General features: G+C 44.0%; 7 protein-coding genes across 7 annotated transcripts; 3 read left to right on the top strand and 4 right to left on the bottom strand.

Annotated features, from left to right (window-relative positions):
* Window positions 1-994: 994 nt before the first annotated feature.
* Window positions 995-2,775, bottom strand: BYT42DRAFT_592773 (pyridoxal phosphate-dependent transferase; the record flags this gene model as incomplete). Its single annotated transcript, XM_051570644.1, has 5 exons — window positions 995-1,437; window positions 1,572-1,849; window positions 2,069-2,200; window positions 2,391-2,646; window positions 2,745-2,775. 5 exons carry the CDS (start codon window positions 2,773-2,775, stop codon window positions 995-997), a joined length of 1,140 nt encoding a protein of 379 aa, XP_051425281.1.
* Window positions 2,776-3,229: 454 nt separating this feature from the next.
* BYT42DRAFT_612282 (uncharacterized protein) lies at window positions 3,230-4,378 on the bottom strand (the record flags this gene model as incomplete). The annotated part of the gene is made up of 1 exon (XM_051571611.1): window positions 3,230-4,378. One exon carries the CDS (start codon window positions 4,376-4,378, stop codon window positions 3,230-3,232), a length of 1,149 nt encoding a protein of 382 aa, XP_051425280.1.
* Window positions 4,379-4,450: 72 nt separating this feature from the next.
* BYT42DRAFT_563022 (thioredoxin-like protein) lies at window positions 4,451-5,615 on the top strand. Its single transcript, XM_051567541.1, has 4 exons — window positions 4,451-4,563; window positions 4,631-4,723; window positions 4,797-5,014; window positions 5,087-5,615. Exons 1-4 carry the CDS (start codon window positions 4,533-4,535, stop codon window positions 5,396-5,398), a joined length of 654 nt encoding a protein of 217 aa, XP_051425279.1. The 5' UTR covers window positions 4,451-4,532; the 3' UTR covers window positions 5,399-5,615.
* On the top strand, window positions 5,616-6,018 carry BYT42DRAFT_563018 (uncharacterized protein). Its single transcript, XM_051567540.1, has one exon. The coding sequence runs from the start codon at window positions 5,651-5,653 to the stop codon at window positions 5,870-5,872; it is 222 nt and encodes a 73-aa protein (XP_051425278.1). The 5' UTR covers window positions 5,616-5,650; the 3' UTR covers window positions 5,873-6,018.
* On the bottom strand, window positions 6,019-7,197 carry BYT42DRAFT_563015 (uncharacterized protein). Its single transcript, XM_051567539.1, has 5 exons — window positions 6,974-7,197; window positions 6,834-6,885; window positions 6,618-6,758; window positions 6,344-6,544; window positions 6,019-6,281 (listed from the first exon to the last, which is right to left on the bottom strand). Exons 1-5 carry the CDS (start codon window positions 7,062-7,064, stop codon window positions 6,125-6,127), a joined length of 642 nt encoding a protein of 213 aa, XP_051425277.1. The 5' UTR covers window positions 7,065-7,197; the 3' UTR covers window positions 6,019-6,124.
* An 82-nt stretch (window positions 7,198-7,279) lies between these two features.
* On the bottom strand, window positions 7,280-8,256 carry BYT42DRAFT_267032 (uncharacterized protein). The gene is made up of 2 exons (XM_051562781.1): window positions 8,027-8,256; window positions 7,280-7,951 (listed from the first exon to the last, which is right to left on the bottom strand). The coding sequence occupies exons 1-2, from the start codon at window positions 8,163-8,165 to the stop codon at window positions 7,392-7,394; spliced, it is 699 nt and encodes a 232-aa protein (XP_051425276.1). The 5' UTR covers window positions 8,166-8,256; the 3' UTR covers window positions 7,280-7,391.
* Window positions 8,257-9,683: 1,427 nt separating this feature from the next.
* Window positions 9,684-12,865, top strand: BYT42DRAFT_563010 (P-loop containing nucleoside triphosphate hydrolase protein; the record flags this gene model as incomplete). Its single annotated transcript, XM_051567538.1, has 9 exons — window positions 9,684-9,692; window positions 9,730-10,085; window positions 10,159-10,347; window positions 10,431-10,478; window positions 10,572-10,922; window positions 10,985-11,218; window positions 11,293-11,527; window positions 11,607-12,606; window positions 12,680-12,865. The coding sequence occupies 9 exons, from the start codon at window positions 9,684-9,686 to the stop codon at window positions 12,733-12,735; spliced, it is 2,478 nt and encodes an 825-aa protein (XP_051425275.1). The 3' UTR covers window positions 12,736-12,865.
* Window positions 12,866-13,294: the final 429 nt, after the last annotated feature.

Here is a 13,294-nt window from a genome sequence, read left to right as displayed (position 1 = left end):
TACATGAAAGATATAGTTGGACATTTTGTTGATAATTCGTTAGAAACACTCATTATTGAAAGAAAAAGACACTCCTTGATGTTCTTTTCATCTATCCGACATCAAAGCTTGGCAAAATGATCCCCATTGGCCCCAGTTTATGACGAGCAGGAAGCACAGCCGTTTGCCTGTACGTTGGATAGCTGCAATTGCGCCGTTTTTTTTCAGCGTGTGGAATACGTCTGATGCATTTTGCAGTAGGAGACCATTCCCCAGAAGTTTTCTGACTGGCCTTGTGAGGACAAATTAGGATGTGTCCGACGGCCCTGTGTCCTGGTTGTTGACAGCTGGAGCCGTAGACGGTTGCTATCTGAGCAACATCGGATGTACTGGCTTCACTCGTTCCCACGTCTTCAGTTATACCGTTTCTGGGATTCAACGGACAGCTACGGTGAGTCCTATGCTGATGGCCAGCTTGATTACAGCTTGAGCAATACACAATTTCTTATGGTTAAATTAAAAAAAAAAAAAGTAGTTAAAAGAAAGCCCTGTTACGCTATGATCAAAGAGCGGATTATAAAGAGGCCGTAAATTTGAGCGTGCGGTGACTGACTATTTTTGAGCTTTCAAAGAACTGGTTGTGCGACGCATACGATAAAAATTCCCATATTCATCCATGTGCAGTGTCAAAATATAAGGAAAAAACAGGTGAATCACTTCAACACTTGCCAGGGGACATACGAACGTGTAGATCTTCTTTCCTTTTTTCCCCTCTTAAAATGAAAAGACAAATTGAAGATCATCACACGGAATAAACAAAAAAAAAGGGGGACCAAACAAGACGATGAGTATTTTTTTACATTTCTATCTCGAAAAAAGGGATTTTATATTTTATTGTTTGGATGTTTCTTCCACAAACATGCTCCAGAGCCATGCTTCGTTCAAAAAAGTCAAATGATTTTATATGTTTATAACAGGAGATATAGGAGGTTTAAAGACGCGCGCGTGCAGGAATTCAGGCGGACTTGTAGCCGAGTTCGGTCAAGGAGGAGGTCAAAGCATCGACGACCTTGGGGATGTGCTGACGTTCATCTTCCATGACGGAGATACCCATGTGACCAATACGGAAGTACTTGGTGGCAATGTCCTTCAAGATACCACCGGCAATCTGGACACCCTTGTTGGCAAGAGCAGGAACCAACTTGGCAACTTCAACACCTTCAGGCAACCAGATGGCAGTCATACCGTTGGCAGAGCATTCCTCGCACTGAGCAACCTGCTTCAAACCAAGGTCCTTGACAGTCTTGCGGAAGTCGGAAGCGACCTGACGGTGCTTGTCGAAACGGACCTGCATGGGTTCGCTGGTGATCTTCTTCAAAGAAGCGTGGAGAGCATAGACAAGCTGAACAGCGGGGGTGGCAAAGTAAGCGGGCTTGCGAGCTTCATAAGCTTGCATGACTAGAAAAAATACAACACAGTCCGATTAATCTACCGTTTCCTCCCATGATTTTTTTTTCACTCGAATCCATCCGATTCCTATGTATCTCTTCTGTATCTCCGAAGGCTCGGATGGGATTCTGATTTTTACTTACCAGGAAGCCACTTGTTCCAGTTGGAGTAGTAGGCGGGGATGGGGGTCTTTCTTTCCTGGAAGACCTTGATGGCATAGGGGGAAGCAATGACAATGGAAAGACCGGGGGGAACACCCAAACCCTTCTGAGAACCGGTGATGACGATGTCCAAGTTCCATTCATCGAAACGGATTTCCTCAGAACCGACGGAGCACACACCATCAACAACGACCAAGGTTTCGGGAGAAGTAGCCTTGACAATCTCGGCAACCTTCTTGATGTCAGAGAGAACACCAGTGCTAAGAAAGAAAAATGATGAGTTAGTTGAATCATGCACACAGCCTGCCCTTTACTCTTTCATCCACCGATCCGTTTGTGTCCTTTGTCTTCCCTTCCTCTTCCCCAAAAAATATTCGTTCACAGAGTCCGCCCATCACCCAAAAAAAAAATTGGGCACGGTAAAACCAATTAAAGTATAAAATTATAGATGATTGCCAAATATAGAAAGTATTACTTACGAGGTGTCAACGTGGGTGACAGTGACCATCTTGTACTTCTTCTCGGCCAAAGCAGCCTTCAATTCATCAGCAGAGGGGCGGCTGCCAGCGGGAGCACGGAGCTGAGTGACCTTGGCACCATAGGTGGTCAAACTAAAAAAGAAAATTAAATAACCGATAAGAAACCAACTCACGTCATCAGTGAAAAAAAAATAGGTCCTCGCAATATATTTTTTTTATACTCCCCGCCCAAACGATCGAAAACAGTTTACAACCAAGGGCGGGTAGATAAAAAAAAAAAATAATAATAAGAGGAAAAGAAAGTTTTTCGTTGATAACTTACCAGTCAGCCAAGTTCTCACCAAAGTAACCGGTGTTGAGCAACAAGACTTCATCACCTTGTTCGATCAAGTTGACCATCATGTCCCAACCGAGGGTACCGGAGCCGGAGGTGATGAAAGGCTGAGCAACTTCGGAGAGGATGACCTTGCGGACCATTTCGATGCTCTCACCGAGAATGGGGATGAAGTTGGGGTCGACGTGGGAGGTGGCAGGAGTTCCCATAGCGGCCAAGACATCCTCATGGAATTCAATGGGGCCTGAATAATATCAAATAATATCACGACCGTCAGTATCATGGCAACCTCTCTCTTTTACGTGATATGATCTCATTTTACGCTCTTCTCTCACAACTTACCAGGAATCATACAAAGCTTACGGGCAGACATGTTGGATAGAAATTTAGGATGAAGAAAGTGGAAGAAGGTAGTGAACGAGCTGAGAAGCAAGATCCATCTTATGCACCGGGCAAAACCAATCATGTGACGAGCAATATTAGACTGTTTTTTGACCAATCAAGTCAGAAATGAAAGAAAGGGGGATTGAAGTGGAAAAACTTAAGACAGTCGCGTTGCTACGCCCTTTATGTGAAGGGCCAATCGGAGGCCGAACGGGGGCCTTGTCTTAAAGTTTGGTAAGACAATTATCGTTCCGGAGTTTGAGGGGTATTTTTTTTTATCTATCCAAATTCCACCCCGTGAGAATCACCATAAAAGAAGAAAAGAGAAAGAACAAGCACTACCGCAAACAGCAATCCACTAATAGATGAAAAGTAAACCACTCACCATTGGAAAAAAAAAAGCAAACTCCCCCACACAAATAAGTTATAGAAATTTTTTTGAATTAGTCATCTATCTTTTCTCGTGTCTTTCGAATTATCACCGAGTTCACGGGCCTTCCGTCCTCAATGGTTTCAATGACATCCATGACCACTTCCATATGAGCCATGGAACCATATAACGAGCTGAGTTCGCCTACGGCCAATCGATGATCTTTACGAGGCTGATCATACTCGGAACCATCATCTACAAAATGCGAGATCACCAGGAACCCACCGATATTCAGTAGATCCGGTAACTGGGGTAACAGCGATCGGACCAGAAACCGAATGGTCAAGATAAGATCATACTTGGCATAGCCGGAGGTAGCTGTCCGAGACGACGGCGAGAAGGAGGAGGAGGATGACAGCTGACCAAAGAATTCAGATGTAGGAATACCGGGAGAAAAAGTGGCCTTCTTTTTCAAAAACTGATGTTGCTTGGTATCGTGACAGGGTTCGGTTTCCTTGTCTTGCTGCGTCAGGATGGCGGGCATAGCTGGCTTATCAGTGTCGATCGATTTCCATGCGCCATCTGCCATAATTTTGGCATGCACCACGTGGTCCAATCGATCACGCACTCCCAAATGCGTCGTCAACGCCTCGGTTCGTTGCAAAGCGTGTTTTAAGGAATCCACCGCGGTCACTCGCCATGATCCGATCGGTCGGGATAAGAGCCAGGCCGCATCACGACCGGAACCGCAACCAATGTCGAGACATGCCAATGCGGAATGGTGGGATCCGAGATCTCGCTCGATGCGATCAATATGTTGAGCAAGGAAAGGACAAGGCCTGAAAAGAAGCCATGGTTTCGGCAAATCAGAGGGGGTATCGTTGGCGTCGCTGGCCCAGCCAGCTTGTCGTGCGGCTGTCCAGAAACCGGCTGAACAGTCGCCTTCCCAAAAGACCCACGGGCACTGCCATCCTTGTTCCTGTAACCATGAGCTGCATCCTTGAGTTTCCAAAGGTTCAACCACGGCAAATGGCGTACGCTTTGGTGGTAATTCAGCACAGCGCAATGATAATTGCGGCCACGGAATATTCGTGGATGGAGCCAAGTGGTTCTTTTTGTATTCCGAGGCCGATCGCAGATCCAAACAAAGTGTACTGCCCACCGCTGATTCTTTCCACGCTTTCAACCTTGCCAATAATAATGCAGTGGTGTGGGTGGCCATGAGTGCAATTCGATCAAAATAAACTATAAAAAAAAAAGAAACCAAGCACAGGTGGGGGGAGTGGCTGACGATAAATTTTTCTTGGTTCACTTTTGGTCCACTTGGCTCATTTGGTGAAAAGCTTTTCATTTTGTTTCCATTGTTCTTGCTTGCCATGACACTGAGACTTGGTTCCATCGCTCCTGGTGCGTTAAAATTGTCATTTTGGATTGTGGTGATTACTTTTTATATTCATTTTTGCTGGTCGCATAGATTTTGAAGCGGATACCACCCAAGGGCCTATCCGCTTCCACGACTTTCTTGGTGACAGCTGGGGTATCTTGTTTTCGCACCCTGCTGATTTCAGTAAGACTGCAGTGAAAAAAAAAGAGTGTTTTTCATTTCAACACGCATACTTAAAAAATGGTTTCTTGCGCAGCACCTGTTTGTACCACTGAATTAGGACTAGTGGCAGCATTGGAGGATGAATTCGCCCAGCGTCACGTCAAGGTCATTGGACTTTCAGCCAACGGTCTCGCTGAACATGAACAGTGGATTCGAGACATTAACGAAATTAGTCACGTCAAGTTGAGTTTTCCCATCATTGCCGATGCCGACCGAAAGGTATCGGTTCTTTATGACATGTTGGACTATCAGGTAAAAAGATAAAAAAGCAGAATGAGCGAGGATGAATAGTTATAATGCGGGATATGGCTTGGAATTTCGTAGGATGCGACGAATAAAGATCAGCAGGGAGTTCCGTTTACAATTCGGTCTGTTTTCATCATTGATCCCAAAAAGACGATCCGGCTTATCATGACCTATCCTGCATCAACAGGTCGTAATTTCGATGAAATTTTACGTGTGATCGATTCGTTGCAGCTGGGAGACCAATACCGTATCACCACCCCGGGCAATTGGCAAAAGGGGGATGATGTCATTATTCATCCCAGTGTATCGACGGAAGAAGCCCACACTTTATTTCCAAAGGGTGTCAAGGTCATCAAGCCTTACTTGCGAATGACACCGTCGCCTTTCTGATCGCCCCCTTTCCCCCCCCCCAAAAAAAAAAGGTGAAAAGCCCTCATTTGCGCGCTGTCATCCTGTAAATTCATACTCAGCATGTTACGGAATGAAAATGAGCAAATGCATCAATTTTCTCCCGTGTTGCATGATAACGCATGACATCATGTTCAAGAAAAAATTCAAAACACAAGGAATAATAAAAACATAAAAAAGAACTGTCAAAGTTCCTTGTCTGTTTTCTTAAACACCCTCTTTTCTTTTAACAAAATGGATATTGGTCAAACAAAGAACCCTTTTTCGAGAGACAGCAGCAAAGACACCAAGAATCCCAGTGATACGGGATCCGGTTTATTCAAAGCGGGCGACTATGACACCAAGAAATCTGGTACAACGCACAACGCCGAACAAGGCTCCTTGATAGGCCAGACGGGCGAATCCATGAAGCAAGGTGCCAAACATGTGGGTGACAAACTTTCTGGTAAACAGTGAGCCCGTATGCAAAAAAAAAAAACCTACTTTCCTTTCAACAAAATCTATTTCACCCTCCAATTCGCTGTTGTTCATTCTTCGTTTATGCAATCCACAATTATTTTCATCATTTGCAATAAATACTACGCAATCCTTTCAAAGTTACAAGCCCAATTCATACTAGCTTTTTATTATGTTGAGCATCCCGTCTTGTATGTGCTGCGTTTTCTTTTTTGCTGTACATAAAAAAAAAGTGCGAGAGGCCGAGATCTGTTAGTCGGCCTTTTTGACCTTTTCACCTTCAGATTTGGTTTCAGTCACTTTGACTTCCTTGGTCTCTTCGGATGAACCTTTGTTGGTCAACCAGTAACAGAGAACCAACAAAGCCAAGAGGCCGCCCGTAGAGTACAAGAATAAGGGCGAGGACAAACTACAAGAGAGTTCAATTGAATACGAAAACATAGAGACCAGTTGGGGCATTCATATCCTTACTCAAAATAGTTGGCTATTTTCTCCTGCAGCTGTTGTTGTTTGTTCTGTGCATAGTCATAAGGTCGAGTGCCTTCCTTGATGTTGACAAGTTCCACGTCAAACACGAGGGTGGCGCCACCAGGAATGGCACTACCGGCACCTCGATCTCCGTAACCCAAATGGGGAGGAATCACCAATCGTCTCTTTTCTCCAATACACATACTGTACAATTGAAACAAAGAGGATGCTTTAGTGACCCGTGTTCCAACGGGATCATCCATTCCATGCAACTCACTTTTTAAGACCTTGTTCCCAGCCTTGAATCACTCGACCGGTTCCCAAAGTGAATTCGAAGGGTTGGTTTCGGTCAAGACTGCTGTCAAACTTCTCGCCCGTATCGAACAACGTGCCCGTATAATGCATCGTTAACATATCACTAGAAAATCCGCACGGCAGTTTGTTTTAGTGAATTGAACATTCTTCTGCATCACAGCAAGCTTTGTTATTCTACCCGTCATGAGAACGCTTAGTACATTCCTCGTCGGGAATTCTCTTCTTGATACCTACAAAATGTGAAAAAGACTACTGTTAGAAGAAAGAAATCAAGGACAAAACACGTTGCCGCGTTGACAGCGGGTTTAGAAACCTAACCGATTTGCAAACCCTTCGGAGGCTCTTTCAATGCTTGAACACCGAGAGCAAACAAAGTAGCGAGGAAGCTGATGCCAGCAACACGGACCATGATGAGTTGATGAACTGAATAAAGAGTGGGAATGCAACAAGAAAAAAAAAAGAACTAGGCACCAGAGAAATACTTGCGGGATTATGACGCGGTCATTGGTGGCGGACTTCTATTCGTCAATTTCATCGCAAATCGTTCAGTGTTCGCCAAAACGAAATACGTGGCAACATTCAAAATCGCATCGTCAAAAATGGTAACGAACAGAAAAAGGAGTGGTTGTACAAAGCAATGTATTGTAGTAGGATGATGAAACTATTGGGTATACAGTGAATGGAGGCGATAATGTTAAGATATATGTAAATGGGAATTCATGCTCTCATGGCTATTTTACAGAGACAAATCTACACGATGTTGAACAAGAAAAGCATTGACGTGAGTGTCATCTACCCATAGTTGATATTGAATCAATTTTAAAAAGGCGCGTTCCAGTTGGTTGATATCGTCCAAGGAGTAAAGACCGTGACACATTACGCACAGTTGTCCGTTTGTCAATGGTCCCTTGAGTGGAGGATGGCTGCCACGGTAATGAAACGAATAGTAATGAGACCACGTCGAAGGCACCGTGGCTACTTGCGTGAATGAGAACCGTTGCCACGCCGTATCGCGCAAGAATTTGGATGCCAAAAGTAACGCCGCCAGAAATAGACGATGGCATGCATCGCGATCGCCCACAGCTCGGGGAGGCATGGCCGCTTTGGCACGGTCGAGATAGATCAATGCCACCAGCGCCGTCCGACAATTGGTATTCGATTGGAATGTAATTTTTTGGATAAAATACACCAGTTCTGGAATGAACGGCTCGTTTAATGCGGTACTCGTATCTGCATGCGATGCACGTCGCTGCGGTCTCTTTGGCACCAAATCGCACAACGTCATTGCCATAAAATCTTGAAATTTCGAAGGATGCAAAAAGCGAGTCAAAAAAGATGCATTTTGGGTTTCTCTGCTTTCACGTTATCTACCTATAAGGACCGAAGGTAAAGGACGCACTATTTCTTCTTGTACATCTTGCAATTGATGGCTGGAAAACGACCGAGTCACGACGTGTTCATTTTTTGAATCAGTGCATTGTGGACCGCTGGACGATGCTCCGAGCAGCATATGATGTATAACAGGACAAGAGCCGAAAAAATCCAAAAAAAAAAAAATTGGGAGATATAACACACAAACTGGCAAGCGAATTCCGAACAAAGAGAGGGAAGAAAAAAATGACCCATTTTATCAAATGGAGCGGCCACTATATAAAGCTAACATTCTTATTGTTGATGTTGTTGTTGTTTGCATTTTGTGCGGAGAAGGCCTTTATCCGCTAACCAAACAACATCCTTAAAAGCTCGCCACCCCTTATTCTGCATCGGGTCTGTTCCCTTGGATGGAATTTTGTTTTTCTGCTCGTCGGTTGACCTGCTCCGCTCACACCGGGGTTTCATCTTCATCCATTTCCACAATGACTGGTGAGACTCGAAAAATGAAATGAGGTTGCAAAACTTTATCGGATCTCCCAATTCTGTTCACAATAAATCTGCTTTGGCGGATTGTTAGCCTTGAGAAGCCTGCGGCATCGCCATATCAGGCAAGCGTGACATGACAACGATAACGACAAGTACCAATCATGTTGTCATGAAGAAATGATAATGAAAACAATGACTTTTGACTGGGAAGAAAAACCACAAAGTGGACTTCCTCCTTTTCCTTCATGCCAAGCATATGCATGCATGCATGCTTGTCAGCGTGATGTCTTGGATCGATATCATCACCTGATAACGTTCTGGACTATACAGACGGTCTCGCTAATGGTGTGCATAAGAAAAAATGAACCACCCTCCAATTTGTTTTTGAGCTTATTACGACGGAAAAGCATTCTTTTTTTTCTACTAGTCATCCATCATCCACTACCTCTTTCTCTCAATATGGTGTCCTTCTGGTTTCTGAAATGACATTTGATGAGGTTCCAATGTAGCTTTATTGCAGCTGTAGCTTATTTGTACTAGTCTAGTTGCATTTGTACGGCATATGCCAAAGGACTGGAAGCTTGGTGCTTATTCTCTGTGATTGTGTGGATCACAATGGATTGCGTGAACGATCTGTATGTATTTAACAGCAAGCAAATGCCAGGCTTACAGAATACACATTTCAGAATAAATCATACTTGGTTCAATCGCCTTGATAGGGTTTGCAAAACTTTGTAATCCCCTGGTCATGGCTGCCCAGGAAACTTTTTACCTCTGTAGGCACGTTTGCTTCTCGACAAGCCGGAGGCTCCATGTAACGCAATTTAGCCGTCGTGTTGCCAAGACGCTGTTAGTGTCATCGTCAGTGGACATTTTAATTCCCAAATCAGACCGCTTCATTGTGGCCTCAAATGGTTTGCAAGCTACAAAATGATTGGATTGTGACCCACAGTACCCTTTGCGTCCGAGGTTTTCCGCATACAGTTCTTTCTTGTTCAATATTAAATGAAAAGACCTTGATTTTCACTACTTGTTATTTTATTGTGGATCGATTCCTTGAAAAAGCTTAAATTTTTGAGCGGACCGATGAAGTGGAGTTTGCGAAATTTTTTGTCGGGCATTGTCCATTAGAGCAGCACAGCTTTGACAAAATTTCAAGACCGACAAAATGCCCAATGTGAAAGTTCTGTAACTCTTTGATTGATGCCCACCAGGCCTTTTTTTTTCTTCACCCTTGTGACCATGAGACGTCCAAGGAAAAGCAGACAAATGACGGCATTCACAAATCATTCGCAAGCCACCCATTTTTGTCAACAATATTAACGAAAAAAAAACGCGTTCCTTTCCCACTTCTTTATCCTTTTTTTTTCGACTTCTTTACTTTTATTATGTGGTTTTTTAAGCTCTCCTCCACTTCTACCAGCGAAAGCTCCAACTGCAACTCTTTTACTTCTCGTATTTTCAACACCTTCCAAAACGTATCTTTGCCTTCGTGGCTCTCTACCTCTCTGCCTATTCCTGATCAGGCGGTTGAACAAGCCAAGAATATTCAAGTCTTCCTTCGTTATCGGTAAATCGCAATGATGCCATGACGCCCATGTTGCTTGAATGATCTGATGCCATTGACTTTTTTTTTTTTCAAGAAATGTCCCTGACGCCAACAACGTGTCTCGTATTAATTTGGTGGCTAACCCGTGTCAACCTGAAGGACAAATCCTGTTCGGCCCTAATCAAGAATGCTACGACTTTGATCATGTTTTTGATCAATCGTCTTCCCAAGAAGCCATCTTTCGTCAAGTTGCTGGACCTATGATTGAACAAATCGTGAATGGGTAATTAAAAAAAACAATGCGGACAGTCCGTGCACTTTAATGTGTCGTTTCACGGGTGACTGATTTAAAATTACTCAATTTAGTTACAACTGCTCCGTGATTGCCTGCGGACAGACAGGCACCGGCAAATCGTGAGTAAACCGAATTTTTTGATTGGTCAAAGACCCCATCAGATAACCTTATATCCAATATTTTTAACTTTTTGATGTTTTTCGTCACGATAGGCATACCCTGCAAGGAGATTTGACAGAATTTTCTGACAGCACTCCAACTGAAGCAGGCATCATTCCCCGCACCCTCTGCAGGCTCTTTGAGTACTTGAGACTCTTTCAACATCATAATGCCTCGGTCCAAATCTCTCTCGTCGAATTGTGCAACAATCGTCTTTATGATTTGCTCAACATTTACGACCAAGACTCCCATTTGCAGATTCAAGAAGATCCCACCACTTCCACTGTGACCATCCACGGATGTCGCGAACCTTTGATTCGCTCTGCCGATGAGGGCCTCCGCATACTTCGTTATGGCATGGCTCAAAGAACCATCGGTCCCACACGCTGGAATGAAACATCCGAGTAAGCAAGAAGAAACTTTCTCTGAAGCATTACCAACATGTACTAAATTGCCTTTATTTAAGCCGTGGTCACTGCTTTTTTACTGTCAAACTTTCTTATCAAAATATCGTCGACGACAAGGCCATGGTTCGCAGTGGCAAACTAACCTTTGTGGACCTTGCTGGTTCCGAAATCATCCACGCCGATTATCCCCGCCACAGGCTCGAACCCGAAACCGTTTCGGTCAATCAAGACTTGATCACACTCATGAATACCATCCAAGACCTCGCTGCCCGTGGTTCATCCCATTTGTTCAGGTAACTGTACCGGATGTCTTTTTTCCTTTATCTTTTTGAATTTTAGCTAAATTTTTATGTCTCATTGTGGATAGATACAACAAGCTGGCGTGGCTACTTCAAAATTGTTTGGGTGGCAACGTTCAAACATCCATTCTCGCCACTGCCTCAACTGCCGAGGTCCACCACGATGACACGCTGGCCACCCTTCAAACAGCTACTTTGGCCAGAAAAATTATCAACCATCCACGCCGCAATGCGCCCGTCCAACGCGATCGCAACATCGGCGATTTGCAAAACACAATCGAAAACCTCGAAGCAGAACTCGAGGTGAGTGAGCGAATTTTTTATATCTAATGTCAGACCCGCTTCATCCGTGCTAACAACGTATTTTGTTACGATTTTTTAGTATAACCAGAAAATGAACGGAGTCCGCATGTCGCGCGACTTTTTCCAGACTTGGATGCAGGACAGAGAAGAACTAAAAAAGAAAATCCAAGAAACCGACCATGAACTGCATAAAACACGACAGCAGGCGCACAAAGCAAAACAAGAACTGCAATCCAAGATCTTTTCACAGCAAGTGGAACAGCAACATATGGCTTCTTTCGAAAACCGATGCTTGAAATATGCTGATTTGGTGCAAAAAATGGAGGAACAAGTCGAAACATTGACAAACGTGACTGAAAATCAAAAAGAGGAATTGAAATCCCGCAGGGTGGTCTTCAATGAAACGCTGGCTGAGCTGAACGAATGCATTCAAGAAAAGGATGAAGAGATCGTGCGCTTGGAAGAAATGATCGAAGACAAAGAGGACGAGATAACCAATCTGAAACACACGGTGCGAAGCAATGAACGATACTATGCGAACTTTGCGCGCTGGTTCCAGGAAGAGCACACAAATCAACTCACGGAACTTCAAAAACAAGAAGAAGAGCTTCAACGGCTGAATATGACTACAGCTGATTATGAACGACAGACCCGATTCTTTTCACATCCCAGCTATCCCAGATGGCATACCTCTTTCGGTGGCGAATGGCCCAACGGTGAGGAGATCTCGAATGAGGACATGCCTGTCTTGACCCAGGACATCATTAAAAGGGAATACACCATGTGTTTATTTGCTGAGCTGATGGATGAAAGTTCAATGAACAAAGACAATAGCATGGAAAACCAAACATACGAACACAACAACGCCGCCCATGCCACCCAAAACTTTATCCAACGAGCCGAATCCTCACGAAACCGAACCGCACTTCGCGATGCATCCAATACAACCGGAACAACAACCACAGGCGCTGGCAAAAGAAAGCGCAACGTTTATTTCTCTGACCCTGTGGCTACAGAAATCCCAGAGGAGGAAGGTGACATCGAAGTCCCCTATGCGCCGGGTCAACGTCGACCAATTCGTAAGTACAAGTTGATACTTTAAGCTACAAAAAAAGTCGGAAACTAACCATTGTTTCTACTACCTATTCACAGGACGCCGTAAAAAGCGCCGAACTTCCCAAGCGTCTGATGACTATCACTATAACTAAGCTACTGACGCCATTTTCACCTTGGTAACAAAAATTTGATTACGCACATCCATGTATGAAAACATTTGAAAATGAATAAAATTCTCAGTCATTTTTTTACGAGTCATGGTCTTGGTTAAGATTCCCAGGGAGGAACCAACGACCTCCCTTGGACCTCAATACTATTTTTAACGCCACAGCCTCGTTTTATTGCACCTACTGCCAGATGGTCTATATGAAGAACTTAGCTGATCCCTCAACTCACGAAAAAGATTGCATTCAAGGACGCCTGTCAGACATCCTCGGCAAATTGCCCACAGTAAATGCGTCTGAACGAGGAGTTAGATACATATTGCTTATGAGACCTGTTATATCTATTACAATAAGAGCTCTCAAGCTTTTGTCGAGTCGGTCCATATGGAAAGTGATGAAGAAATGGGCGAAGCAAACAATAAAGAAGTAGGATTACATTCGTTAGTCAATGGATGCAGTTGAGAAATTGGTGATACTAACGTAGCATTTTCCTTTGATGTCTCTGACAGATTCCGGTTGAGCCAACAGCAGATGGCTCAATACACCA

This window comes from Radiomyces spectabilis (genome assembly GCF_025331425.1).
Source record: "Radiomyces spectabilis strain NRRL 2753 chromosome Unknown BYT42scaffold_4, whole genome shotgun sequence".
Taxonomy (NCBI): domain Eukaryota; kingdom Fungi; phylum Mucoromycota; class Mucoromycetes; order Mucorales; family Radiomycetaceae; genus Radiomyces; species Radiomyces spectabilis.
This window is presented reverse-complemented; position numbering and strand designations above follow the sequence as displayed.

What these genes read in the sequence shown, in the direction of transcription:
- BYT42DRAFT_563022 (XM_051567541.1), top strand. Translation starts at nt 4,533, where the DNA reads ATGACACTGAGACTTGGTTCCATCGCTCCTG. An exon ending in TTCGCACCCTGCTGATTTCA is followed by an intron (nt 4,724 to 4,796) that starts GTAAGACTGCAG and finishes TTTCTTGCGCAG; the next exon opens with CACCTGTTTGTACCACTGAA. An exon ending in ATGACATGTTGGACTATCAG is followed by an intron (nt 5,015 to 5,086) that starts GTAAAAAGATAA and finishes GGAATTTCGTAG; the next exon opens with GATGCGACGAATAAAGATCA.
- BYT42DRAFT_563018 (XM_051567540.1), top strand. Translation starts at nt 5,651, where the DNA reads ATGGATATTGGTCAAACAAAGAACCCTTTTTCGAGAGACAGCAGCAAA.
- BYT42DRAFT_563015 (XM_051567539.1), bottom strand. Translation starts at nt 7,064, where the DNA reads ATGGTCCGTGTTGCTGGCATCAGCTTCCTCGCTACTTTGTTTGCTCTC. An exon ending in TCCGAAGGGTTTGCAAATCG is followed by an intron (nt 6,886 to 6,973) that starts GTTAGGTTTCTA and finishes CACATTTTGTAG; the next exon opens with GTATCAAGAAGAGAATTCCC. An exon ending in TGGGAACAAGGTCTTAAAAA is followed by an intron (nt 6,545 to 6,617) that starts GTGAGTTGCATG and finishes TCAATTGTACAG; the next exon opens with TATGTGTATTGGAGAAAAGA.
- BYT42DRAFT_267032 (XM_051562781.1), bottom strand. Translation starts at nt 8,165, where the DNA reads ATGCTGCTCGGAGCATCGTCCAGCGGTCCACAATGCACTGATTCAAAA. An exon ending in TTTACCTTCGGTCCTTATAG is followed by an intron (nt 7,952 to 8,026) that starts GTAGATAACGTG and finishes CGAAATTTCAAG; the next exon opens with ATTTTATGGCAATGACGTTG.